General features: G+C 38.3%; 1 protein-coding gene across 4 annotated transcripts in view; it reads right to left on the reverse strand.

Moving 5' to 3' along the window:
- ATP2B1 (ATPase plasma membrane Ca2+ transporting 1) overlaps positions 1–26,968 on the reverse strand; it is a 65,429-nt gene that overhangs the window by 27,467 nt on the left and 10,994 nt on the right. For all 4 annotated transcript variants that reach the window (XM_086750169.1, XM_086750150.1, XM_086750161.1 and 1 more), the window contains exons 2-6: positions 9,793–10,204; positions 4,727–4,924; positions 3,583–3,837; positions 3,377–3,502; positions 2,865–3,008 (exon numbers count right to left, since the gene is read on the reverse strand). In XM_086750169.1, the coding sequence (XP_086606295.1) occupies positions 2,865–3,008; positions 3,377–3,502; positions 3,583–3,837; positions 4,727–4,924; positions 9,793–9,997 (928 nt within the window). In that variant the 5' untranslated portion in view covers positions 9,998–10,204. The remainder of the gene's footprint in view (positions 1–2,864; positions 3,009–3,376; positions 3,503–3,582; positions 3,838–4,726; positions 4,925–9,792; positions 10,205–26,968) is intronic.

Consider the following 26,968-nt stretch of genomic DNA (forward strand, 5'->3'; position numbering starts at 1 on the left):
TACCATATGCTGAAACCAGCAACTGCATTTTTTAAAAAGTGTAGAACAAACTGGAGACAGAGCGCTGACATAACTGAGGCTTTAGAAATATAAGTCAACTCACAGAAACAGCTCACATCAGTGAGAAGAACTTTACTTTTCCTATACAAGACTGCTGCAGTGTTATGCTACCTTAGTTGAGCCTGCAAAAACTCCTGATACAGACATTTATTACTTGTGAGGAAAGCTTTTAAAAGGCTTGCCTAAGCGTTTTTCTAGGAAACAAATTTGTGACATTAAAGTGATTCTGGTGGCCTCAGTCTTGCTCTCTGTTCTTCCAACACTTGGCAATTGTATCTACCTGCTATTATAAATGACCTGTAGGATCTCACTCCCAGAATCAGTGCTTTTGTACAACACAGCAGAAGCTACTGTCATATGAAATATTTATAAATCCACACTAAAGCTTAATGGAGGTACAGCACTGGATTACTGGATCTATGCTAACCCTATTTACGCAAGCATGAACATAATCTGTTGGCAACACACCAGTATTACACCACTAAGAGAATAGTTCAAGTTCATAATAAAACAGCACTCCTACCTCTGTTCAGAAATGGAGCTCAACAAGAGATTGTAAAGGACAGTGAAATAATGAAAGAAATTAATATGTGAAACATTAAAGGTAACTAGAAATCTGACACATCGTGTGTGGCTTATTGGGATGGGAGGGCAGCTCACTACTTTTTTTTGTTTGGGTTTTCAGGTAAAAAGGTTTACATACTACCTTGGCAAGTGACAGACTTTTCTCTTAAGTAGAGCAAGCAAGGGTTATAGTAACTATTTGCAATAATCTGAAATGACAGCACAAAATCAAGGAACTTGGAAAAAAACTCAGAATTTTTCAGTATCACTGGTAATATATTAAGTCTTCGGCCTTAGGTTATGTAGACTGAAATGTGAGAGTACCCAGGTGCAGGAAAATCAAATTATCAAGCAGCCTGTCTGACATGACATTTAACACCTCCACTACATTATTACTGTAGACACAGTCTGATTTCTATACACAAGATTTTCCCCCAAGCATTCTCAGAACAGCTGAGGAGAAAAAAAATAAAAATCAAAGATGTTCACCTTCTGCAGAAAATGCCACTTCAGACTTCTTAAGAACTCATTATTGTCTCCTAATTCAATTCTTTCCTAGCTCCTCTTTCCCTCTTACAAAAGCAAAGTTCTACACTTGAGTTACTTCTAACTCCTTGTACGTATCTTTGCTTTCACTCTGAAACAAGCCATACACAGCCAACTAAAAATAGCCACTTTAATCTGCTTAACATTCACAGAGAAGCTAATTAGTTTGCTAGTTTAACCTGAGTTTTACCAAGGAGAATCTTATCAGGCACCTAACTTAAGAGGAAGTTGTCTTTCTTGGGAGACAAAAAACCCACAAGTGTTCAGGCCCTAGGACACATCAAAATACTATTGGTTAAAAAGACTTCTGCCTATAGAATAGTAAACACTGGTAGAATATTAATAAAAGCTATGATCTTCTCCATATCTCCTGTAGCAGCTGGTCCTGTTGCTTGCTTCTTTCTTCTTCCTCTAAAAGGCAAAGAGCAAAGTATGGAAGCTGTTCCACACTAATCCCTAGAAGTGTTGCAGCTCAACTTTTACTCTTTACTGCCATGCTTGAGCTTGAAACTAATTTTGGACTTTCAGTTATTCTTGTAACAATTTTTGTAAGTTACTTCTGAAGAAACTAACTACTTTAAGTTTCAAGAAGGGTCAGAATTTCAAAGTATTTGTGGATTAGGATGAGACAAAAAGCACTGTTCAATCCTTAATCCTGCACAGAGCAAACATTTCAACAATTGCCTCTTTAGTTTGAAGGCCACTGAGATTCTTAAGCACATTTCTATATGGCTTTCCATTTATGGCTTTCCATTACTGTTTCATATTCCTCTGATGAAAAAGTATATTTTTCTTTGAAGAATCCTCAGAATCAGTCCCATCCAGTAGATCTCACAACAGTTTCTAGAAAAATTTTTGCTACAGTAAAGCTCAGTCCTGAACATGCCTTGTGAGAGCTAGTATCAAAACATTACTGGTTAACATTTCCAAGCTTTGATTCTCAGGATGAAGGCTACAGCTTAGATAAGTGACCTTATAATTCCAGCTACTACACAAGACCTTCAGAATAAGGAAGGCAGCCCATTTCACAAAAGGGCTCCAAAATGCTCTGGGTTACACCTCCCTCATCGTCCCAAAAATAAAGTTTATAGAAAAGTGCCACTAGAGATTTACCTTATGTATATCTCTGAGCATTCAAAGTTTCAGGTCTGGAGGAAAAAGAGTGGCAGAAGCAGCTGCCTGCTCATCTTTATCAAAACCAGTCTTATATATGCTTAAGATATCCACAAACTCAGCAGTATCAATGATACAAGGTTTTCCCCTTCAAGTGTCACAGAAGAACTCCCTATAGGACTTTCTATCTGTCAAAAGCAGGACTAGATACTTATTAGGTTGAGTAATAACCTGTTTGCCACAAACAAATACTTGCTATTAGACATGAATGTACTTTTAAGTTACACAAGATGGCAGTTTAAGAATTTATACATGGTGTGGTTGGTTAGGAGTTGAAAACTTTCCAACCTCTAATTGATCAATGAGATGTCAAGTTTAATTAAAAATCCACATGATAAGAGTTAGTAGTAGTGGTGTACTCTCAAGTCACTGGACCTGAGGTTTTTTCCCTGTGAAATCTACCCGAAGTATGAGGTTTAAAAAAGATTTCTGGCTCCAGATGACTAGAACATGTTTTTTATCCAATAACAGTCAGGAGTGCAACCCTCCCTCCCCAGGGATTTAAGAATACTATTGCCTACTTTTCTTGTCCTTTTTCTCTTTTTCCTTCTCCTTCTCCTCTTCATCTCCTCCAGCCCCAAGTAAGGTAAAGATGATTCCAGTCTGAGAGTTCACACCTACAGCAGTAACTACCATTCTTCCAGAGCCTTCCATCACATGTGTACCTGAAAGATTGAATCAGGTTTTCTACTGAGACTTCAGCAGTTATACGGCAGAATACAAAGGAAATGAGCTCTCAAACTTTACATTGACAAAATCATAAGATGTTTATACATCCACCATGTTCCCCCAGAGTTCGAATTGCCAAATCTATCTGGAAAATAAAACCATAAGCAACTAAACAAGATGTTTGTCAGTTTTAAGTGCCTGCTCACTTTGATGAAGTTTTGTACTATTTGCACTGTTTTTGGATACTTTTAGTAGTCAATCCAGATAAGGTCCAGTTTGCCAGATTTTAACCTCAAAATTTTAAATAATCGGTTTACCCCCAGAAACAAACCACTTTCTTCAACAATTGTGAAATGTTACACACCTGACAGCAGCATAGGATCTCTGTCCAGAGATTTCTTAACATGATCAGATTCTCCAGTTAGTGAGCTTTCATCAATTTTGAGGTCATTTCCTTGAATGAGTACACCATCAGCCGGTAAAAGATCACCTACGAGAGATCACTGGGTATGTTGACTGCAGTTCCTTTTTTAAAAATAAAAGAAAGTTCAACTTTAAAAATATGTTTACCATATTTCACTTGTGCAATATCTCCAACAATTATGTCAGCTACTGGTATTTGGATGACTTGGCCACCTCTGATGACTGTGAATTTCTGTTCTTGTTCAATACGGCTCTGCAATCCCCGAAACTGTTTCTCTTTACTCCAATCATTGAAAGCTGTTACTAATACCACACAAACTACAGATAGGAGGATTGCTGCTCCTTCAATCCAACCTGCTTCAGATTCCTCCTCTTCTTCACCAACATTTACTGATCCACATACTGTAGAAAACAGGTTTTAGATTTAAGAAAGTTCACGCAGATAGTTATTTCAACAACAAAAAAAGTTTTGCCAAACCAAAGAAACTACTAATAGTTGCTAAACATTTTTCATGCTAGCCTTCTTTGCAATTTTACATTTATTTTCAATAAGAGTAACACACAAAGAAGAGCCTGAAAAGCTAGACCAGCTCAAGGAAGTTAAACCACCTAGAATTTACATCCCTGCTTATCTGAACATAAGAGAAGTTGATATAGAAAGTTACCTGTCCTTATTATCTTGTTAAATGATGGGATAAGAATGCCAGACTAGACAATTAGTTAACCACCTGCTTTTCAACATTTACCACTTTATCTTTATCTTAACAAGCCAGATATAATTGCAAAACTTCAGTTAAACAAAGGCCAGATTCCTTCATCTTCCATTAAGAAGTATAAATATACCTTCATTTCTTAAATTAGAAAGTTACCAGTGTCACATTGCAAATCAAAGAAACTTCAAGACTTGCTGACTCCCAAAGAAAGCACGTGACCGCAAATTATAAATTGTCTAAATATTTGAGGCAAAGCTAAAAAAAACACTTGCACAGAAACATGACTGGATCTAAGACAAGTCCTTGTTCCTGCTGCTTGCATTTTACCTTTGGTATTATTTTGGTCAGAATGATAGCAGATCATGACCAGGGAAATCTCATGTTGCCCTTTTAAAGCAAGCTAGGATTTTAGTAATGTCTTCTCAATAAGGAACAATAAGCTGCTTTTCCACTGACTTACTGTCTCCCACCAGATTTACAGTACAGGCATGCTGGACCAGGAAAGTCAGTAGTATAATACAGGTAGATACCTACTTTTAAATTTCTTTTTTTTAAAAAAAAAAAAAAAGTTTACTTACGTGATTCATTTCCTCCTGGAGGCTGGTAAAAAGAAAGGCCCAAGGATACTACAGCTGCAATTTCTAATATAATTAGTGTAACATCCTGTAGTGCTTCCCATACTAACTGAAGAAATGTTTTTGGCTTTTTAGGAGGTATAAAGTTCTTCCCAAAAACTGCTTCTCTCCTTTCTATATCTGCTGGATTTCCACTTAAACCTATTTAATAATAAGACAAAGTTAGTGACACTTATTTGCATTTCACCCTCACATTAAAAGTGATTGAGGTTTCCCGTTTACGGAGTCAAGTCCCACTCCATTATTTCAGTAACAATACTGAAAAGCCATATCTCAAATATAATTATGTAAGTATTACCCTAAATTAGAGTCACTATAGAAAACCAGCTATATTTTATAATTCAGACTTTGCCAATCTAAAAGAAGCTGATGGCCTACCTACTTGTACTTAATATGACATAGCAACAGAGTAATAGTAACAGACATACCTTCGTACAAAGTAAACAAGTTTGCAAGACAAGATCATTAGTAGAGTTACTACTATCGAGACTGAGTAGCACCATGCAGCTTTAGCAAGACCACAGCCTGTGAAGCCAGCTCTGGTTCCCACTGTAGGGATTCTGTATTCAGAGATAACATCCTAGGATCCTACAATTAATGTAACATTTATAATGAAATATTTAATATAATAATACAAAATACTATAAATATATATGTGTATTATTCAATTATGATATAAAATACTATTAAAAGATAGTGAAGCTCTCCAGGCATCATGTGGAGAGAGGCAGTCACCTAATGATGCTGCTTCCACCTGGACAGCAGTTGTTTGCTCTTCTGAAGTTTCACTTTCTTTCTCTCCCCTCTCACATACAGAGCGCCCATATTTAGCACCATGCAGGGTTTGTCATCTCAGTTTTGTCCCTATCTTCTTTCTTATATGCATATTTCTTTCAGAGTCCTCTTCCCTCTCTCAACTCTTGCACCGTCCTTAAGGGACACTACCAGGCAAGAGTGAGGGGCCTTCACTAAAGGGCACTGCATGCTTCAAGAGTTAGTCAAGTCCTTAAAAATAAAGGAATATCAAGTATATTCAGTGCAAGGTCATGCACTCAAGATCTTTCATCAGTACATCTCCTGTTTAGTCCTTCAACAGTTTCCAGCTGCCTAACCCGCCATTCAGAATTCAAGCCATTAGCTCATTTTTTTCAAAGCAAAATGGCTGACTATCTAGCCAGGATCAGACAAAGGTCTGGATACTTCAACCATATTGCCCCAAGGTTATGATCAGCACCTGCTTAAGGAAAACAATTTTCCTAGTAGCAGGTTTTTTTTAGTATTTAACCCAAACGCTTAGTGATGAAGGCATTGCAAACGTGCTAGGTAATCAAGAAGAACAGTGACCACTGCAACTGGCTTTCCCAGTAAGTTGGGTATTTAACATCTCTAACAGACATTTCCTAAAACCATCACATGATATTTCAAGACACTTTGCAAAGACTATTGAACTGCAAAGCTCAGTTTTAAATGCTAACAACTGCTATGTATTCAAGTAACTGAAAAGCAAAATATTATATGCAGATCTTTTCAAAAGTGAAATGAATTAAACATACTCTTAGTGTATATAATATATTAGACTTATTCTAATACTCAGATTCACCTTGAATTCAAGGCTTTAGAGGTTTAATACAAAGGAGCAATTTTACTGGTTAGCCATAACATTACACTACTTGAAGTTCAAGATTTGAGGTGCTTACTTTCGCTCCCAACTCAAAGAGCACTGCAAGACCATTCTGAAAAATCAAGCTATACGAGAGGATCTACAGAAACTCAGGAGAGCTTGGCCATTCCAAGAGCCTAGACCATATTGCTATTTTGCAACAGATACCACTTCTCTTCCTTTCAGCATGGCAGAGTTTGGAAGATTATTAACATAAACAATGTCAGCAGCACCACTTTTGTCCTCCCTTCACACGGTACCAGGATGAAGAACATCAGAAGTAATACAGCAATGGTCTCTGAAGAATGGAAAATGTTTTCCAACAAAGCTACATGAAGTCAAGCTACTATCAGAATCACACAGTGAAGACCAGTAAATCAGCCTAGCAAAGATAAAAAACATTTGTACTTTTAGTATTTGCTATAATAACATGCACCATTACTGAACTTACTACATTCACCACATTGCTGGCAATTTCATAGTTCACAATCCACAGTCCTGAGGTTGAAACTAATGCCATTATATTGTTTGTTATGTATCTTAACTGGAGCAATTTATGTTATTTGTTAATTTGAAAATTATTAGGCAAGGAACTAGTTAAAGCTTCATATACAAATTTTATTAGAAACCTAGATGTAGAAGTTACTGAACAATCAAAATTCTGTAGACCTGTGGAAGTATCAACGATGGTTCATCTCTCCAGAATATAGGAAGAACTTTTGCTACTACAGATATGTCATACATTCATTTATTCACATTTGTATACATTTAAAGGCCATAATAATCATTAAATACTAAGCAGTCAAGCCTGCTCAGTGTCTTCTTTTAGTAATACTGGTAAAGGACAGTTCCCATTTCTCACTTCATATCAGTTAGGTCTGATCCACATTTCGCCTGAAAACAGGCATTGCCTTACATTGTCAACAACTTCAAAGCAACAAATTATACAGGCTGAACTCATCCATTGTGTAGCATTTTGGAATTACCAGTATTTTTCCTGTGAAGCCACTGGTAATTACACAATTCAGCATTTCATATCAAAAAGAAAGCTTCTGAACAGAAAAAAGTGTCATAGGCACTTGTAGGTGTACATACGAGATTTTAGAGAGCTAGAACTAGTGTAACATAACATTTTTTTTCTGCACTGATCTTGCCTAGATTTTCTCCATTAGAAATGTCTCCATTTCTATATTTACAACTTGAATTTCACAAAAAAGACTTAGTTCTACTTTTGCAAAACCTCTCCAGTACTATCTCTAAGAAATTTATAGCAGCTTACCTAACAGAGAGGCTGGTTCCCTAAAGGTTCATGTAATGATTTAGAGCCAAAAAACACCTTTGTAGAGGACTCTCTCTAACTCTAACTCTAACTCATCTTACTTAACCTTTTCTGAGCTAATTATCACATTGGATTGTTGAGGCCTTGCTGTGTTTATGAGCTGCTCTCACATTTCAAAAAAAAAAAGATGGCGCCCTTTTATCAAGTTAGTGACTGTATTTAACTGATTGCAGGACAACACATCTAAATGTCAAATCCTTTTGAAAGCTAAAGGCCTTGATCACACAGTCCTCAGTACAGTAGAATCAGCCTGCAGGAAAGGGCATCTCACCCTTTCTAGTTTTACTATGCTGACACTCACCATTCCCATGTGTAACCTGCTTGTTACATTAAGAGACACAAAGTGAATCCTGCAGGATACCATGAACTTGGTGCATCATGGCCGTCTACCATCGCACACCCACCTAGCTTGCAGTAATAACAGGCCTTAAACCTTGCAGATTACTGTAAAACAGGATTTAGCTCTCAGTTCGGTTCCTGACTGTAAAAACCTACAGCCCTTTTCACTGAGAAAGGAAACTGCCTTTCAATACAATGCAACAGGTCAATGGGGTAACGAGAGATGCTGCTCCTAAGAGCTGTTACACTGCTTCTACACAGCAGCACTTCACTCACATGCACTAAACTTTACAACTCCGTTGATGCTACATGTTTTACAAATTTCTTCTTCAGCCTAAAACCGATCTACTCCCATTCACTGGCAGGTCAGGCATGAGAGCTGGCCACTTTCAACTTGGTAAGAGCATGTATTGAAATCATTTCAGGAGTCTGAAAATCAGGAGTCTGGCTTCAAAAGCAGATCAAGCCAAAACATACTAAATGTGGAAGTACCCAGAGATACCCTATGGCATTAGTAACCTGTTCTTGATCCACGGAAACAAACCTTTCCCCACAGCATTTCTGAAGAACAGAAAGCAACAGCTCCCCAGGATTAAGACAGCAGGTACTTCACTTGCACCAACATGACACCTCAATGGTTAAAAGCTATGCGAGTGCTTAAGTTCTGAGACACCACTATTTGCCAAAATCTCAATCACTACCAACAGCAGGTCTACACATTAAATTTGAGTTAATGCTAGATAAAAATATATAAAAACATTTGTACAGGATATCACAGTTTAAGAATCTTAACCAATATGACTTGCATCTTTCTTTCACAAATTAAAGCTTATAGCTTTCATTTACATTGGAAGAGAGCAGTAAGAGAGGGCTAGATCTTAAGGAAAATGTCTGTAAATCTCTCAGGAAGGAGACTTGATACAGTTATTTCCTTCTTCACATTTGTACAGTCTGTCTTAGAGTAATAACTCTAGAGAGCAAAAGCATCAGGTAGCCACACTTCACAGAATGCCATCACATCCAAGATGGCAAAGACTTCTTCAAAGATGCTTATTTCTAGAGAATAAACCTTTGCAAACCTTCTACTAATAGTGACAGTACCTCTTAGTGCTTAAAGCTGTATTGACAGTTATTTTATTTTGTACAGATCAAATGAAATCTACAGAAATACTATAGATTTAAAAACTAAATCCTGCTATTAAGAATTCAATGTAGTACAAATAGAAAACAGATGTCACCAGTTTTAAAAATTGTTGCATTAGGGAATACAAGAACTAGATAGCAACACAGAAACATTAGACTATTAAAATCTTGTGTTCTACAACAGCATAATCCGAATTGTGAACTATAGATCATGAGATATTCACAAACCTTACACTTTCGTAGTAAGTTAAGCATTGCTATTGCATATGTGGATGCCTACATCAATGAATTTTATTCCAAACCTCAACCACTAATCCAACATCTCACATGCAGTTAGACCAGTTGAAAAAAACTCTTGCTTGCTTATTATAATTGAATACCTCTGCCTTGGAGGAGTAAGAAGCAATATATTATTATGGTAATTGAAATACTTTAATAAATTTCATTATATAAAATAAATAATAGTTTGCTTCACTAAGGTTTTTCCTAAATGGAGTTTCCTCAATAATAGTGTTAAAATTTACTTACCTTCATTTGGTGAAGTTTTCAATTTTGTACAAATGCCATGTACATCTCCATAGCATTCCTGTATTTTATGCAGAGCATCTGTAGCTCGAAGTTCCATAAGAGAACGGAGCTCTGCAAGAGTAACTCCAAAATCTCCATGATTAGCTTCTTTCACGGCATTTTTTACACCACTATATGCAACTGAGTTGTTTGCCATATCACCCATGATGCCTGCAGTCTTTAGTGTAGACAGTTTCCAGTTCGGAACAAGATCTCAACTTAAAATATTTCCAAAAGGAAAATAAATCCTTCAGGTATGAAGACAGTCAGGAGAGCAGATAGATCACCCAAGTAAAAGATCCCGTCCGGAGAGATATCTTTCAGGTTGTGCCATGGCGCAATTCTGTTCCGCAAGCCAAATGGCATATACAGTCTAGGGAAAGAATAAATATACATTCAGTTACATAACAGCTATACTGAAATACATTGTAAGACAACCCTACTCTTCATATTGAGGTTACAGAGCAAATTTCTGCTTAAGGACAATTTCTCCACATTTCCCACAATATTTTTAGTTAGCACTCAGCTGGCAAGAGTGATGAAGCATAAAATGGATGTTTCCCATCCCAAAATAACCTTGCATTATTGTACTTTCTTAAATCATTAACTTCTTAGAACAGCTGTTTTCTTTAAGTCTTGCATCTTGCTTAGTATATTCATATGGTTCATCATTAAGAGGAAACTGTTAAAAACACCTGAAAGTAAATCTGTTTCCAGGGAAATGGAGTTTGGAGCATCCACCACTGATGTCGTGGGGGTAAGCACATGCTCAAGTTAAAAATCCTGACTTTTTACCAAAGCTTTTACCTCAGAGCTTAGTATGAACAAGCTTTTGCGTGTGCACATGAATTCATTTGTGTAAACCTCAAGGAAAACAGTTTCAACACGAAGCTGGCCCACACATTAAGAACTTTTGTAGTGTAAGCAGAGTACATCTTCAAGCAGGCCAAGTCTTGATGCATTTTCATGTACAAACAGTTTTAGCCCTCCTCCAGCCCATTTCATCACAACTCAGGCCTCCCACAGTATCTGCATTTAATTCTTGGGATAGAGGGTAAAATTGCACAATACCACCTTTCTACAGAAGAGACAGAGAGAATAAGAGCAGCTCTTCTGTCTGATTATCAGAGCACCGTAGCTGAAAAATTAACATCTACCCCCAGGATTCTTAACCTGTACAGGCACTCTATATTTAATTCCGGCTTGGCCTACACATCTTGCATGTACACATGTATCTACTCAACTGTATAGCAAATGCACAAACACTTCATGCCTATATAAAGATCTGATGTGTGCACAAGACAGAAGTCTGATCATGTAAGTCAGCTTTATCAACATAACAAGACAACGTGAGTACAAGTAACAATATATTCTTTCATGAAAGATTATGACTGCCAGGCTCAGATGAGCAATAAGTTGGACACTTCCAGGTCAACAAGACCCTCAGGTGTCATATGCCTAGCAAAGGCCAACAGTTATCACTGACTGCAATGCTTTATGAAGGCAAAGAGTCAAACAGCAAAGAAAAGATTTCTGGCTATTGCCCTGCCAGGTTAGAGGACTCTTCAGTTGAACTACTGTGTCTATCTTGAGGTCCAGGTACGAGCACCTAATTATCAGAAATTTAAGGTCTTGGTTCCAGGAAAGTCTCAGTTCTCTGTTCTGGAAACAATCAGCTTCAGCTACAGTCAATCTACCATTTCACACATCGTGCCACAGTACTGTATTTGCACTGAAGACAACCACTGATGCTGAAAGATCCTGAAGTGATGTCACCTGACCACAAGTGACAGTCCCATCTCCAGTGGAACTACAACTGCTCTTCTCTTCCTGTCACTAGCAGATTCTGCAAAAAGCATTGAATATGGTTGTTTTCTGGAGAGTGACAGAAAGCATAAAGCAATCAATATTCATATGCAAAAAACTTCAACATCCTATAAGATCAACAAAGTGCCTACATTTAAAAATTCATTTTAAATCTTCATTGTTTTCTCTGTTATTTGCAAAAAAAAAAAATTACAACAGTTGAAGAGTCTATGATGATGATCTTAACCTGCATGCTAGGGATGCAGTGTTGATTAACACACATTGTTCAGCTGACTATAACATGTTCTGCTAGAGTATCCTGTAAGTGAAGAAATTCATGCAAATCATGTATGGAAGAGGGCTCCTTAAAGCCACACCACATCTTTATCTAATGCCCAGAAGCTGGATGCTGTTAGCCAGCTAGTAGCCTAGGAGGATTTATCAGTTGGCATCTGATCACAAGCTATGACAGTCTAACAACCAGTAGATCAGGCAAATTAATTTGTATAGCTATGCAGAAGATACTGCAGCTGCTAATTTGTCAAAAATAGACCAAGAAGAATGCCCCACAACTAATTACATCAAACTTAATTCAATTTTAATTAAGAAAAGCTCTGTTCAAACCCCTAGCAGGAGCCCTGCACTTGAGGCCCAAATACACTCAAATAAACACAAGAACAGACATGAGGTTAGGACAAGCTACAGCTCTAGTCACTGCTCCCTTGGCACTGAAAAGCCTTGAGACTGAATACTGGGCCAGGGCAAGACTTGCTTTCATGTGCAAGTAATCTTAAGAGCAATAACATTGCTTAATCATAGCTCACACTATGCTTTACACTCCGGTTCTGTCATCTCTATGCATCTAGATTCATTTTTGTTAAGACATAACAGTCCAGTGATTAGCTACTACTAACAGTTTATACTGAAAGGCGTTCTCAGACGTTCTGAAGTACCTCAATGGTGTCCTTACCTACCAGTGGACCCTTAGTGTTCACAGCCAAGTTCAATAAGCTTACATCAACACTACAAAAGCAGTGTGGTTCTGCATATCAGCTCCAGTAGTGTTACAGACTAGCTGGCACATCCATCTTAAGAAATAGCTCTGGAAAATTGAGAGGAACAGTGTGAAGACTCCCCAAATTCTGAACAGTAAGCAAGAGCAGTTTTGCTCCAAATCATAATTAACTGGTTAAACATTATCAATTGTTACACCAAATCAGACCAAAAGAATCTGCTCCAGTAGCTCATTTTCACCAGGCATTTGAATGGACAGTACAAAAGCCTTTCAGTACATGGGTGCAGAATGGACTTAATAGTTTCTTTGCTGATTCCTATAGAAAAATCTCCCTACAAATTTCTTTAAGAAATATCCTTAGTGCAGGTTGATGTCAAACCTTGCAACGTTCAATTACTTCCTGTAACAGCAAGTTTCAACAGTCCACTTTTGTAACAGTGGCAATGCACAATACAACTAAACACAGTGAAATTCATGCGTCATAAAAGAAAGCCTATTTTTAAGCTACATAGATAATCTAATAATATTTATGTCTTTGACTAGGGGAATATTTTATTTGTTTTGATCACTGTTCCAGTTCTCAACTCAATCCTTGCAGTAGCCACTTGAGATGTTATTTGAGTAGCATGAGCTCTGAAGCACTATAGTTAAAAGCAACTCACCTCAAACTTCCAATGTGCTAATATCTCAAATTTTAAATTAAAGAAACAGTTATCATAACTAAAAGTCACTTATACACCATTACTGAAGTTCCAGCTTATTTAAAGTTTAATTTAGTTGAAGTTATGTTAGTGTCCAACTTAAACAAGCTGCACACAAGATGATTAAGGGAAGTCTATCTTTCATTAGGTACATCAACTTTTGAATAATCCTTTGTTTCATATCACTGAAACCAGGTGAAATTTTAAAGCTATTGTCTCTCACACTCAAGTGACTATAAGTCCTGTACTGCAGAGGTACCTTACAGTAGCAGCACATATTCTCATAGGCAGAATTCAGATACTTGTGCAAATCTCTCTGAAAAGACCCTGCTGCGCTACGATTGTAATAGGCAGCTGCCGTGACAAGATGTGTCAGTGAAGCTATGAGGAGCACTGCATCTTAAATTTCTTACCCAAATCAAATGAATGTTTATTGCTAAGTGAGTGTGCTTTGTTACCAAAGACAATAATTGAAAATCATAACCACAAAACAAAAGTTAGATAATTTTACCAGTGTTAGTGTTCAACAACCTCCTCTGTAGTTGGACTGGAAGAAAGACAAGCTCTAAACAGAAGTCTACACATAGGAATGTTTACCAAAGCATGAAGAAATATAGATTACAACTCCATTTACTGTACTCCATTTACTGTCCTGTGCTGCCCAAGCTAGAAGAAGCTGTAATATGTTTCTTGAAGTGTTCTTGTAACGACACTTTAAATATAAACCCATGTTAATACCCCACCTCAAAAAGCAGCTACTATTGAGACAGCCCTGAACATTAAGTATGCTTCAAAAACGACTCCAGAAACAGTCCTTCATAGATGAAAGTATTTAGTAATTTAGTATTTAGTAATTCCCTCTACTTGGAAGAAAGCTATAATCTGTGTTCTACATTTATTAAAATTAAGGCTACCTGAAGTGATGGTTTGCAGTGGCCATGCACTGACAATGAAATGTGAACAGTAGAGTTTAAGAGTAGCATAATTACTATTTCTTAGATGCACAAGACCTAGCATATCTTAGACCCCTATCCAAGCCTTTCCTATTATTGAATTTGCATTTAATACTTGCTTCACCAACCTACACGAAATGCATTTTCCCATTAAGAAAATTAAAGCTTAAAACACTTAAGCACTTATACCTCAAAAGTCAAAGCTCCAGCAATTATATATCCCGTGTCATTCAATTTAATTTACACATCTGCTTGAACACTATGCATTCAGACATTAAGCATTAGCTGGTACTAGCATTTGACCTTCAACAACACACTAAAGCTGGCTGCTGTAATATAGGAAAAGGCTTGCAAGGTGATTATCTCAGGAAAGCCTTTGTTTAATCTAATTAGTTCAATGAAGACCGGACAGATCTACATACCAAGAGGCTGCAGTGATAAAACTGTCCCCATATGTTTCAGTTGTCAAGCCATTTTAATTTGTTTCACAAAACAGCTTTTAGGATACTGAAAAATATAATTTGCCTTAACATACTTTAGTTTGAAACCCATAGCACTGTCTATGTTCCGCAGCTTAAAGCCATTACATGACATTTTTCCTTAGATGGAAAAAAAAATAAGAATAGTTGTCTGCAATATTATTATTATGGAAAGTAACTGTAACTGAGAAAGTGACCTGTAAATCACATTTTAAAAAGTCTGAGCTCTTCTGCTCTGGAGGGACTCTCATACCTGCTTGGAAGGCTACAGAAACTCACCAGCTGTTTCACAAGAAATATGAATGAATGCTAACAAAAAAAAAAGTTCATACAGAACTGTATGCATTTACAGGTCACTATCCTGTATGTTAAAGTGTGCCTAACTGAACAACTAGGAGTTAAACCATTTCAGTGGCATGCTGTTGTTTTGGTGCAAGCATCTGAGAGAGCCCGGCTTATGAAGAGACAATTACAAGTAGACTGAATACTTAAGAGGGTGAGGGCACAATCTTGGAAGACGCTCTGCAACAAAAAAAATTTATTACATCACCTTCAGCCTTTAATGTGCCCAACAGTGTTGTAATGACAAGTTTCCCTTATTACAACTCCTGCGTTATAAACTGTAAATTCATCAAAGGTCACAAGTGTTGCTGAGTTTTCAAAGAGAAATCTGACTTCATTCTGAAGCTTAATCTCTTGAGAGGCAGATGTACTCGTGTAAATGAAATAAAAACTGGCTGCTGTTCCCAGACTCTGCAGTGGATATAAACAGTGGTATTTATCACACTTAATCTAAAGGATTGCTGCTGCCTACTGTGATTGACAGTTCTGTAGTAGCAGGGTTCTTTTTTTTTTTCCAATGGTACTGTCTTTGCTTTAAGACCGCAAATTATTTCTTCTTGAAATGATGGCTAATAAATTAGGACTCCAATAGACCGAAGTAAATTTGGTAGTACAAATTAACAATCTTCATGCAAAGGATCACATAATTTCCCTCCTATTTCAGGAGCAGCAAGGGAAAACTGTAACAGTCTTGAAGGTTATTATGGCACAAAGAACATGACCTTCTCTTACGAAGCAGCTAACTCCACAGCCTCTGCAAGGAGCCCGACAAGCAAGCATTGTCTTACGCCATCAGCCAACCGTGCGGGCCTGTACTGCCCTGCCTTTTCCAACCCATGGCCTTTCCACACTCATAAAGCAAGTCAACTCCAGCTGAAGTGACAGCTGGATTAAGAAACAAGATCGGAAAGTGCTGTATAGAACAGTCTAATTAGAAAAACTATTTTATCAAAAGCTTAAGTGAATCATTAGCTTTCTGAATTTAAGGTATTTTAACTTGAATCATAGAATATTTAGGATTGGAAGGGACCTTTAAAGTTCATCTAGTCCAACCCCCCTGCAAGAAGCAGGGACATTTCCAACCAGATCAGGTTGCTCAGGGCCCTGTCCAACCTGGCCTTGAACATTTCCAGGGATGGGGCATCCACCACCTCTCTGGGCAACCTGTTCCAGCACCCTCATTGTGGAGCTGTCGAAAGTGGGACTAAGGCAGCGGAAGGCAAACTTGGGATATCACAAAGCTCCACCTACTGGTGTTTAAGATGGAAGAAAAAAAATGTTTGCCCAATGTTCATCAATATTTTCCCTTACTTCAGATCCACTGAGTCCTAAATAAGATGACTGAGGATTTAAAGTCTCTTAATCCTGCATAGTTCAGGCTAAAAATATTTATTTGGGATAACTATGCTGTGAAGTAAGTTTATTAACAGGTCTGTCATATTAATAACTTAATATATAACCCTAAAAGTAGATATATATCTTTTTGTGCAGTAAAGTGATCCATTGACAAATATTCACTTTAATAAGTTCAGAAACAACTTACTGCACTTTTCTCATCAATATTTATCAAAACCATGCTGACAAAAATTACAATACAAAAAGCTGAAAACTTTTTTTTTTTAAAAAAAGATGGTAGCATGGCATCCTACTTATTAAAATTATTCCATCATAAGACTACAACAGTTTACTTGCATTTCCAGATTACAAGATGCATTCCAGCCACAAAGCCTGACAGGCATGTATTAAATGAGGCATATGATATTATTGTATGCAGTTAAGTTTCAAGTAAAGGGAAAGTGAGATGGTACCAAATTCCACCCGACAAAGTTGGAATTGGATTCCTGGATTTCAGTCACTTGTTGCATGTAAAGCACAGTGCATGCCTGTGAGCAATGCATCCAGCTGGTCAGTTCTGACAATAATTATGACTCAGAGCAAAACGGCAGCTGACTTCCTCATAACAGTTATTCCTACAGTTATATCACTTGTCTTGAGAAATCATTTTAACTTTTTTCACAAAGCCTCTAATTTTTGTTGCTTCTCCTTAACTCTGCTTCCAATATCTTTTGAGCTAAACACATTTCAGATGTTATCTCTGGTTTTACTTCCATCTTTCAATTCCCAAAATACCATGCATGCATACCACTGAAATTGCTTTAGTCAGTTTCAGCAATGATTTTCTTCCCTTCCCATGTCATTAGACAGTAAGCAGCATTAGTGGAATTTTTTTTTGTTCTGAAGCTCCAAGTCAACTTCAGGGGTTCTTAATACCAGAAACCTTGTTTCAGAACACATTGCATCCATTTAAACGAAAACATCTTCAAGCTGAATTGCATGTAACACTTCAGCCAGAACTGGACTTCTACTGTCTCATCTCAATTTGAACATTCCCCATTTTTTTTTTGTTCCAGAAAGTATTCCTCCATATTAATATCCATTTAAGCAGAGTGGTATGCTTTTGACTGTAACCATGCTTCCTGATATCAAAGAGGTGCCAAAAGCTCTTTAGAGCTATGAGCCTTCAGGCAAAGGGCAAAAGTCCACCCCTACCTGATTCTTTTTGTATTCAGGAAACCTCAAGAGAAATTTTAAATTAGTCTTAAAACTACTAGGAAATATTTATGTCTAACGAGATTAAGCCTAATTACTTCCATAAAGTCACTCTGCATATGACATACTCCTTTCTATTATGGCAGTAAAATTAACTTAGTAGGGTAAGTTTTTAAGGTTTTTTTGCTACCTTGGACAACCTTACTGCTATGTAGAAACAGTACTACAAAATATTCTATATGGTCACTGAACTGTAAACTCATAGTACATAAATATTAATATTAATGTGGTAAATCATCCATTTATGATCCTGAAAATCATAATTTCTGCCAAGAAATTGTTTGAAACATAAAAAAATAAAATTAAAACCACAGCTCTGGTCACTCATCTCAATGAGCACACACTATGATGCTAAATTGGATATCTATTTTATACTCTTGTGTATAAAGTTTAAGAAGCTTCCCTATTGTCCTGTAACATGACAGATTAAGAGCCTTCATCTTCAGATTTTTCAAAAGCCTTTTGGAAATACAAGAACAGAGTTCATCTCTACCCTCCAACCCCTAAGAAGCCTTACTTCTTGAAAAACTTAAAATTTGAAAGCTATGCTAGCTTCCCCTGCATGTCATATTAATCCCTGCTGCCAGAAATACACCAAGCAAACTGGCTAAAGAGTCGTTTTAAGAAAATCCGTTTCAAAAACTGCAATTACATTTGCCATCTTCTATTCCTAACGAGCCAAAGTTTGGGGTTTTTTTTAATTCAAATACCATAACTAATCTACACTTGAGTAGCTCTTTCAGAACTATTGCACAAGTTTGCTGCTCTTGCTGGTTGTGGCAAGAGGAGGTTCAGGTTGGTTTGTTTTTGGTGGGGCTTTTGGTTTTGTTTTTTTTTTTGTTTTGTTGTTTTGTTGTTGTTGGGTTTTTGTTTGTTTGGATTTTAACCTCTGAGAATCCACTGTATGGCTTTGCATGAAACACAGGTGTGGAATCTCTTGCAAACTTCTTCATAACTATTATACTGATCATCCCTTTAGTTCTTTTTTATAAATTTTGAGAGCTTAGCTCACTAATCCATTCTCATTTATGCATATTTAAGCATTACTGCAATATAGGTATGGCTACCTGTCCATAGAACGATGTTGAATTAAATGCTATGTGATCAGTATGAGTTACATGACAACCTCTGGTCCACTATTGCATAAGGTAATAAACTCTTCTCTTGGCAATTTTTCTTTAACATAGATAAGCATTTCTTTAACATTACATAAGTATTGTCAGCAGACAGGATGGACAAAGCTGAGATTCCCATCATAGCACTTCATTAAGTCTATCAAGGCAAGCAGCAAGTCTGTTGCATCCTCAGGTGACCAAAGGCAAGGCTGTGCTACAGCGTCAAGGCATTAGACTTCCCCCACAGAGGTTCTGAAGCAGCTCTCGTTATTTGACACTAACAACACTGCAACTTACACCTGCCACCCTTATCCTTCTGCGCTGGGAAAAGCCACCCACATTAATTGGCAACTGCGTTAATGAAGTAATAGACTATGTGAAAGCCTGCTGTTGCAACAGTCACACAGGCAACCCGGGGCGCAGAATCGTAACTTCTTCTGTACCTGTTTACTCTTCTTTCACAGCACCTCAGACACTGAGAGACAGCACTTTGTTTTAGGTCCTGCTCTAAGTCCCTCTCTCATGGGACACACAGCACTACAACCAGTTTTAGCACCCCTTCCTTTCCTAATCCTTTTTCCACTGCTCTTGCCTTCTCCCTGCACTTCCATGATCTTTAAGAACAGACAATTTTTTTTCACAGCAGTGCAATCTGCTCCTCCAGATCCACGGAGACAGAAAGCACCACGCATGTTCCCAAGCCTCCACCCTCTCAGTAGCTGTGATACTAGCCACACATTTAACTTCTCTACAGTCTAAGAGTGGGCTACTTGCACCAGCCTGGTGCAGAAAGCAGTCACCCAAAAGGCATTTCCCCCAGCCACAAAACAAAGTCAAAAGATTTAAATATCAGGGTTTCTACTGGCTGAACAATTAATCACAAGGGATTCCCCAGAAGTTTTTCCACAAGATGCCAGAATAGCTGATTTATTTGTAGAAGACATAAAGGCAACATGGATATGCCAACTTAAGAGACACACATCGAGCTAATTCTGGGAGCATCTTCATCATGGAACTGTGTTGCTGCCACTTTTAAGAAAACATTAATCTCCATTCAAGGGAAGGTTCATCTTCCCTCTGTTATTTCAGATACAGTGACATGTCACTAAACAAATCACACGATACATCACTTCACTGCCAAGGCCAGACACTGTTTGAACTGAATAGCAAATTCACCAGACCGTCAAATGGCAGCTGAAGCAGATTTAGTAAACTTAATTCATTTCTCAGTTTTGGTAGGCTATTTAATATTTGCTGTACAAACTGGCTATGCACAATTAACAACTGCAGCTTCATTTCTAACATTTTCAGGTGTGAAGATCTGTACTGTGCATAACTTTAGATTTCTGAGAGCACAAAGACATCAATTGTATGATCAATTCATTAGAAAAAAATGTGACTAGGGAAAAGAATGCAAGTGCAGCCATGCTCCAGGATAATAATTATAAGTCCTGTTCCATCTAGGAAAGGAAATCCCTGCCTCAGTTTCCCTGTAAACCAAATGTCTTAACTCTTCACTAGCATCAGTGGATCCTAATGTAATTTGTAGATGGTTGTGCTTCCAGTCTAAACAGCAGGCATTCAAATTAGGAGGTGAACTAGGTGTCTATTTAGCTCTGGTATAATGCCTACTCCTCTAGACAGGGAAAGGCCATGCCTTGAAAAACTTCAGAGCAACCAGTTGGACTGGACCTATTCAGTGCTGAAGATCGGGTATTTGTTTCTCTCACTCCCCTGCCCAATGGAAGCACAAAGCTATCAGAAATAACATGGTAAAACAGCTGGCACTCAAGTGCCTAGAGCAAAACTACCATTGGCATACATAGTGAGGTGTCAGTCTCCTCCTAAGGCAGCTCTGAATCCTCAGCAGTAATTCCTAGTGGCTAGTCCAGTAAGGGTAATACTTCTCCTTCCAGAAGATGGCATCTGAATTGGGAGCCTACTGCCATTAGTTCAGCTGCAACTGAACCTCAGAGCCCAGAGCCTACCCATCCATGAAGACTACAGATCGTCATTCTGACTCAACTAAGTCAGATCTATTTTGTTCCATCTACATAAAGCTACTTCCTGCAAATGTTTGTTTATTTTGCAGTGGCACATAGTAACATTCTGCAAGTTCTGCAATCAGGCTGCTTTTAGCAATAGCATACAGTATTTCTGAAGAAAGGGAATTGGGAAGGGCAGTATCAGCTCCTCCACTCAAGTGACAAACTTCAAGCAACCTGCTAAACTGTTGAATTTGTGCACGTTAGACTTAATTCTAACCTGCCACTGCTGAAGGCAGAAACTCTTTTAAGACTCAAGATTTGTATGTCCAGCTCATGGTTCCCAATGAACTTCCTCAAAGGGCCACTGCAATTACACATCTGACTGTAGCGCACCTCAGCTCAGCATTAGTTTCTTTCTACATACAGCCAAGTAGGGGCTCACAGATCAGCCGTAATAAGATAATTACATTTTTAATCTAACCCCTGCAGCTCACAAGTTTCCCTTACTGCAGCAAACATATAAAGCACGGTAGAGAAGTTGAGAACTTCCTGTAGCCTGAAGTTAGCATGACTCAGGGAAACTACTGTTTCCCCGTTGGAGGGAAGTAACTGAGAAGAGCATCAGAGTATCATGAAACAACAGTGATACAGCACTATGAAACAAAAGATAACATGAGTTACCAAAATTTCCACAGTTAAGGACTCCATCATTCTAGAGATAATTTTGGAAGATGCATAGAAGTTTCCCCCTCTGCCTCCTAGTGCTCCACTAAGTTTCCCAAGCAGCCTCCTTGAACCCTGCCTTCCTCCCAGGATACCATCACCTGGTTTCTTAGCACCTTCAATAGATTCTTTAGGTTGAAGGACACATAGCAGTCTGTCACCATTTCTAATGCAGAAAAGAAAATAGACTGCCAGGAAGCAGCTGGGCTAGGACTGTTCTCCAAAAACCTGCTTATTATTTCAGTCCCATTAAGAATGACTTATTTCAATTAGTTTGTCAAGGAAAGTACAGGAAGAAACCACCTGAAAACCTTTATAATTAAGGACTACTTTAGTAGCATTTCCAAAAAACTTACTGCAGGTAGATAGAAAAATCTAGTGCAAGTATGAAGCCTGGCAGTAACAAGTAGCAGACTTGCTTTTTCACACTTTCAGCCTTCATAAATTCTCTCTAGGCAGGCTACCAAACACCAGTTAGGAACAAGTGAAACTTCTGCTGTGGAGTCCTACACATTGACAAACAACCATATACCTCATTTCAAAGTTATGTTATTCATTTGGATCATTTCAGTTACATGCATATTCAAGTCTGTACACTGTGTCAAGCAGGTTGACAACCAAGTTTTACTGTGGTCTCTAATCTTATGTTTAGTTAACAGTATTTTATGACACTGTTTTCTGTTTCCTCCTTTTCTAGAGGAAAGAGATGCTTTAAAATAGACACAAATTTATATTAACAGAATGCTAAATATGTTTCATATGTTTAACATTCACGAGTACAGCAGTGCAGCTTACAAACAGTGCTTGCAGTTCACCTTCGGAACAAATATGCTTTTTTTACTGAACATTTATGTGCAGTTTTGTATTTTGCACTTGTAGATTCAATACCAGAATCTAGTTGCTTTCCCTAGACTATTAACAGCAAGTTGATTCTTGGTGTGCTACACCACAGGAGTCAGATTTTTGCACACACATCCGTTCCTATGGAAAACTTTCATTCTAACCAGAACAGCATGAAATTGGGTGGTGGTTAGTTTTTGTGGGTTGGGTGTTTTCGGTTTTTTGGGTTTTTTTGTTTGTTTGGTTTGGTTTTTTGGGTGGGGGAGGAAGTGGTAGAGTATCTTACATTGTTGGTATTTGAACACAGTTTAGAGCAGTTATCTAATTCAAGGAACTCGGCAATGTGATCAGACAGTATATGGTCAGAATCCAGAATCAAACGAAGTATGAAGGAACAAACAGTTTTAGGCAGTTACACAGCTGTCTGTCAAAACCACAACCTAGTCTGAGGCAGGATGCTTTATGCACATAATTAAGACTAAACAGCTTCTGAGACAGCTTTCTTCCCTAAAACTCAAAAAGTAGGTAGTTACTAAAACATTACCTTGTTGATGAGCAATTATTATTAAAATAAGCCATTAGCTGTCAAAAAATATTTTTCACTGAGGAAATATTTTCAAGTATTTAAACAATTGTCTCACAGCAAAATTACTCAAAGAAAGGCTAAACCAAGCTATTTTAAGATACTTTATTATTATAAGCTATTTTAAGATTAGGAATCCCTGACTCCTTAACTTGGAGGTTTCTAAAATATGCTAGGCTTCCCTAGAAAACTGAAGCATTTCCCTGTGCACTGAGAATCCTCAGCTGTTCTTGCTTGACAAGATTAGAGTTCAAGGCAGGCATTGCTATCCTAAATTTTATGACCTATATTATACAGGTACACAACTTCTGGTTTACTTCTCAAGTAAGGTGAATTTTATTAAAATATAGCTTTGGATATTAAAACAAAAATTACCAAGCATGGCAGTAAAACTCCAAATTCTGATCGTAAGTGGGGGATATCCAAGTCATAGGACTAAACTTCAAGACCTTAATCCATAACAGCATGCCGAAAGGGAAAAACTGGAAAAGCAGGATATTTGGTAGGGGGAACACCCTTGCTGTGGGAGGAAGACTTGCTCTAACCTTTGTGCGAACGCCTGTGCGACTGCCTGTTTTTATAGAGCCAAGCAGTCCCTTCGCTACACAGCAATGTTTAAAGACATCTGCAGACAGCCACAGGTATACCCAAAGAGAAATCTAACAGGAGGAATCACACAGTGTTTGGCTGCATCAAATTCTTAAATTAAGTTTGCATAATATTCTTCCCGTTCTGAAATATTTGACAGTCATAAATTATACAAGCAAACGTCTGGACAAAAGACTGCGCTTTCCAGGAAATGCACCTTGCAGGCACAAAAAAAAAACCAAACAGAAAACATCCTCAGACTTAGCAACCAGAAGCCAGACTCTTCACGTCACAAGGCTCAGGGGTTCTTTCTCAGAGATATCCTGAAATAGCAAATGCTAAAAACGGCAGTTTGGCTTGTTATTCCACTTACCCAGCTTCAGACCAGTCACAGACCAGTAGAGCTGGGCAGGTTATTCTCTCAGTTCTCCAAAACTGTTAAACCATCCCTAACCTCCAGAAAGCAAAAACAACTAGAATAGTAGTAATAGTATCACAAAACAAGAAAACAGAATGAACTGCACTGGCATGTAAAGATGTCTGTTGACTTGCAAGAGCAATTGCTTTGATTATGGACATAACACCTATCTATACCAAGACCTCATTCAAAGCCTGAATTTCTTCCATTCTGACATCTCCTCACACAGGAAGAAATCAGTAGTCTCAGAATAAGCAAATAAACGTACAGAGCACTGTAATTTATGGAATGATACAAGTTCTCTTCCCTCTTGGGAGGCTTCCAGGTATCATACCTCTTTATGTACTTATAGCACACAATACCTACAAAAATAGGTCTCAGATGTACGACTAGATGTACAAGTATTTGGTATCTTAATTTGGATAGCCCTATGCAATCATTGATACACAAAAACAGACCAGACTACAATTACAAAGGTATACACAACACCAGTGTTTACCATTATAGCAGGAGATAGCATCTGAGACACCTGATTAGCTTTCAGTAACTATTTGTTGACCCATTTTTCAGGAAAATCCCTCTGCCACTCATTAAACTGTTCTTAACTCAGAATTTCACACAGGCAGATTTGTAAAAGGTGCTACTCACAATTTAAGCTCGCGAAAGCTATTTTTGCAGAGCCAGCAGAGGGAGTACAGACATCATTTTACTTATCAGCTGTGGAAAAGATACTCACCTTGTAAGAAAGCACTAAAAGAGCTGTGCCTGCAAACCTAATGCGATTACTTTAAAGCATGCCAAGAACTTCCTCAGGCTTTCACAGAAATGTATGTCATTGGCCAGCAGAGTTGGTGTTTTGTTTCTAATCCCCAACCAGCAGTCACATCTCAAAGTCTCACATCTGACAAATATGGCAGGATCAACTCTAACAGTACTAAGAAGTACCATAAGCCTGATGCTTCACATTTCCAAAAACCCCATTATATATATATAGATACAGTTCAAGCTAGTCAACAGTTTTTATTCCTATGGATTTTACTGCTTCTCAGTTTCAGAAAAGCTCAGCTCTTTTGGTTGATCATTTCTCAAAAAGCAGCTTCCGTTGGAAGTTGAGAAAGTCAGAGTTCAAGACAACCCACTAGCAGAGGAGCCAGGAAGGTATGGTACTATGTTGGTCTGGAAGGTAACAAACAGCTAACTTCTCACAGAATCACAGAATAATTTCGGTTGGAAGGGACCTTTAAAGGTCATCCAGTCCAACCCTCCTGCAAGAAGCAGGGACATCTCCAACCAGATCAGGTTGCTCAGAGCTTCATCCAACCTGGCCTTGAGTGCTTCGAGGGATGGGGCATCTACCACCTCTCTGGGCAACCTGTTCCAGTGTTTCACCACCCTCATTGTAAAAAATTTCTTTCTTATATCAAGTCTAAATCTACCTCCTTTTATTTCAAAACCATTACCCCTTGTCCTATCACAACAGGCCCTGGTAAAGAGTTTCTCCCCATCTTTCTTATAAGCCCCCTTTAAGTACTGGAAGACTCCCATAAGGTCTCCCTGGAGCCCTCTCTTCTGCAGGCTGAACAGCCCCAACTCTCTCACCCTGTCCTCACAGGAGAGGTGCTCCAGCCCTCTGATCATCTTCATGGCCCTCCTCTGGACTTGCTCCAGCAGGTCCACATCCTTCTTATCTTGGGGGCTCCAGAGCTAGACACAGAACTACAGGTCCGCTGGTGTTCACAGAGGCACTCTCCTACTGGCAAATATGGTTTTACATATCCTCTGAGGCAAGAGCTCTGCTGCTTTATTTAGCATTTCCATTGATCAGCCTGCTTTGGAGTTGGCAATTACGACTGAAGGGTGTTGACACAGTGGCGGCTGTGGAAACAGTTTGAAAGAGGAACAGGCTTTAAGCAGACAGATTGACAGCTTTTTGCCATCTCATGGAGGTGAACGCTAAGTTCTAAGCCAACACAAGACAACGTACCTTGCTGGCAAAAACTCCACAGACAGTCCTTGCTTGTTTAGACTGCAAAATTGAGAATATTTTTTTTGTTTTTCCATTTTTGTTTTAAATAAAGTCAGTATTTCTCAACTTGTTGGTAAGAGGCGAAGCTAATACAAAATTCTTGTCAATCTTAAGCATTTATCAAATTATTTTATTGGGTGGCTATTTCTAAGTTTCACTATTTAAAAGTTTGTACATGGAAAGCTCACACAAATGCCATGAGCTTCCTAGTCTCAAAATTTCCTCTAGAAAGAGCAGCAAAACACTCTCTTCCTCACAAAGAAAATATTAATTTCCATCATCTTAAACTTCACATGAACTTTAAAAAGCTCTGGCAGCTTGAATCATTAGATTTTGATTACTACCTACCCAAGAAGAAGAATGTGCCTGTAGCTATGGAATTTAACCTTCATTTGTTTCAAGTTTTGAAAAATAGAAGAACCACCCTTCTCCAAGTTAGACAGCTGCTTCTGCTCCCCACTTCCTATAGGGAAGTGCCGTCCACCGCTCAGCTTCATTTTCACATAGTTGATTCAATAAATGCATAAGTCAAAGCGGGCTGAAGTGGTTCCCATCTTACAGAGATTATGGTTAAATATTGTATAGCTGACTCAAGTTTCTTCCCTAGCATGGGAGAAGACCTCACAGTTTTGCTGTTGAAATTCAGGGCTCCAGCAGCATTCCCTAATTGCATGCTGTGCCTGGTTGGTTCCCAGAACTCTGTCAGCCTGCTTAGTACACTTCATGTAGTGCTATCATGGCAAGAAAAGCCTTGCCTCTTCCATCACAAACACGGTGATGCCCAAGCATCAGGATGCATCCTAGCTACTCTGATCACTCTGCCCTTCCCCAAATAATCGCTGTCTCTTGTGACAACAGCAAAGTCCCACAAGATATATGAGAAGCTGATCTGGATGGGAAAAATGCTGCTTTTTGGGCAGACTTGTTATCCAACCAGACTCACCACACAG

Source organism: Chlamydotis macqueenii, chromosome 1, assembly GCF_036417535.1.
Source record: "Chlamydotis macqueenii isolate bChlMac1 chromosome 1, bChlMac1.mat, whole genome shotgun sequence".
NCBI lineage: Eukaryota > Metazoa > Chordata > Aves > Otidiformes > Otididae > Chlamydotis > Chlamydotis macqueenii.